General features: G+C 44.0%; 1 protein-coding gene and 1 long non-coding RNA gene across 3 annotated transcripts in view; one reads left to right on the top strand and one right to left on the bottom strand.

Annotated features, from left to right (window-relative positions):
* The window catches only part of LOC101989814 (baculoviral IAP repeat-containing protein 3), a 17,310-nt gene extending 15,495 nt beyond the window's left edge, over positions 1-1,815 (top strand). For both annotated transcript variants that reach the window (XM_026779227.1, XM_005346785.2), the window contains exons 8-9: positions 792-833; positions 1,062-1,815. In XM_026779227.1, the coding sequence (XP_026635028.1) occupies positions 792-833; positions 1,062-1,255 (236 nt within the window). In that variant the 3' untranslated portion in view covers positions 1,256-1,815. The remainder of the gene's footprint in view (positions 1-791; positions 834-1,061) is intronic.
* LOC113456076 overlaps positions 1-2,324 on the bottom strand; it is a 17,565-nt gene that overhangs the window by 6,754 nt on the left and 8,487 nt on the right. The window lies entirely within an intron of this gene.

The raw sequence follows: 2,324 nt of genomic DNA, 5'->3' as shown, positions 1-2,324 counted from the left end.
GGGAATTGAACTCAGGACCTTTGGAAGAGCAGGCAGTGCTCTTAACCTCAGAGCCATCTCTCCAGCCCCCATGGCAACTCTTATAAAGGAAATATTTAATGGGATAGCACGCAGTTCAGAGGTTCAGTCTGTTGTCATAGTGGGACATGGTGGCATGCAGGCAGACATCTTGCACAGGCAACAGGAAGTGGTCTCTCACTGCATGTGGCTGGGACATATATGAGACCTCAAAGCCTGCCTTCACAGTGACATACTTCCTTCAGCAAGACCACACCTACTCCAAGGCCACACCTCCTAACAGTGCCACTCCCTTTCAAACTACCACACCCTGTAATCCCGTCAGAAATCTGATGATCCAAGTTTGATCCCCAGAACCTACAGTGGAAAGAGAAAACTCAAAGTCAACCTCTGGCCTCATAATGCACACTGGGATCCTGGGCCTTGTGCATGCATGCTCGCACATACTCATAAGTAAATAAATTTGCTGCTGGACGTGGTAATACGCACCTATAATCCCAGCATTCAGGAGACTGAAGCAGAAAGATTATGAGTTCAATACCAGCTTGGATTACAGAATAATTGTATTTCTCAAATATTAATACTAGATAAATAAATTTGTAGACTGTATTCTGGCCTGTGGATTTGGTTCGGTGAGAGCCTGTTTGGCCTAACATGAATGCATCACGCCCTGGGTTTAATATCTGCATTACAAAATTGAATAAAGAAAGCCTAGTTTATAGCTGAATACCAGCCGTGGATGCCATAGTAACGCCTTGCCCTTTCTTCCCCAGTGCGACAGGACATTAGGCGTCTCCCCACAGATGATATTACAGGTAAAAGTACTAACCCTTTAACTTGCGGAAATCATCTTTGTGTGTGTGTGTGGGGGAGATTACTAGAGGAAAAGCAAATTGCTTTCCATCAAAATTCTTTTTTCTTGCCTCACATAGCATCATGCCATGTGACCAGCACTTGGGAATTGGAGGTGGGAGAACCAAAGTCTGAGGTTACTTGGGCTCCCCAGAGCTCGTGTTTAAAATAAAAAATTTCCGTTTTCATAGCTCTACCAATGGAAGAACAGTTGCGGAAACTTCAGGAAGAAAGAACGTGTAAAGTGTGTATGGACAGAGAGGTGTCCATCGTGTTCATTCCCTGCGGCCATCTGGTCGTCTGCAAAGACTGCGCTCCCTCTCTGAGAAAGTGCCCCATCTGTAGAGGCACCATCAAGGGCACTGTGCGCACCTATCTGTCCTGAGGATCACAGCGGCTACCCCAGTGGGTGGAGTGGGCAGGAGGGGCGGGCTCAAGGCCAGTCTGGACTGCACGAGACACCATCTCAGAATAAATCAGCAAATACTTAAAAAATGAAAAACGAGGGGAAGAAGAAAAAATGGTGCCTAAACTCAAGAATGAATGGATTAGCTATGTAATATTTTAACTATTAAACTGATTTCGTTTCCTTAAAAGTGCTATTTATCTGCAACTCAGAATGCCATTTTCTGTACACAAATTTATGTAACACCTGCCTCTAAAGACATGCATGTGCACACTCCCATGCTGGGAGATAGGCTTCTGTTCTTCTTCCTGAAAAGCAGGATTGCCTGCATTCCTGAAATTCTCAGAGGAGGTTTATGATGTTGGCATTTATGGTGCAGAATTTGAAATCTTTCTGAGTTGCCTTAAGAACTGGGAACACAGATTTTCCCACTTCTTTTCTAAGTGTTTTATGCATGGAAACTCCTGTTATTTATTGAATCACATTTTAGGGATATGAAATTTTTATAAAGAAGCTGTTAGGAAAAATTAATAAAGCAACAAAATTACTCTTGTTATTTGTTTATTTTATGATACTTGCAGTTTAGTTGCAGCCATATTCCTGCCATACCATTTTAAAGAATTCTTAAATGCTGGGGATAAGGAGATGGTAGAGTCAGTTGTAGTAATAGGAGCGGCAGGGCTGCATCCCCAGCATCCCGGCCGCCTGGCTAGCTTATGCCCCGAAATAATTACACAGACACTGTATTCTTTTAAACACTGCTTGGCCCATTTCTATTTAGCCTCTTCTAGGCTAATTCTCACATATTAATTTAGCCCATTTCTAATCATCTGTGTAGCACCGCTAGGTGCGCTTACCGGGAAGATTCTAGCCTACGTCTATCCTGGGTTGGAGCTTCATCGCATGTGCCTCAGAGAGCAGAGCTATTGCGCGTCTACCCAGGAGAGAGGAGCATGGTGTCTCTCTGAGCTCACTTCCTCTTCCTCCCAGCATTCTGTTCTGTTTACTCCTCCCACCTATGTTTTAACCTATAAGGGCCAAGCAGTTT

This window comes from Microtus ochrogaster, chromosome 5, assembly GCF_000317375.1.
Source record: "Microtus ochrogaster isolate Prairie Vole_2 chromosome 5, MicOch1.0, whole genome shotgun sequence".
Lineage (NCBI taxonomy): Eukaryota > Metazoa > Chordata > Mammalia > Rodentia > Cricetidae > Microtus > Microtus ochrogaster.
The sequence above is the reverse complement of the archived record's forward strand: the minus strand, read 5'-3'. Positions and strand labels throughout refer to the sequence as shown.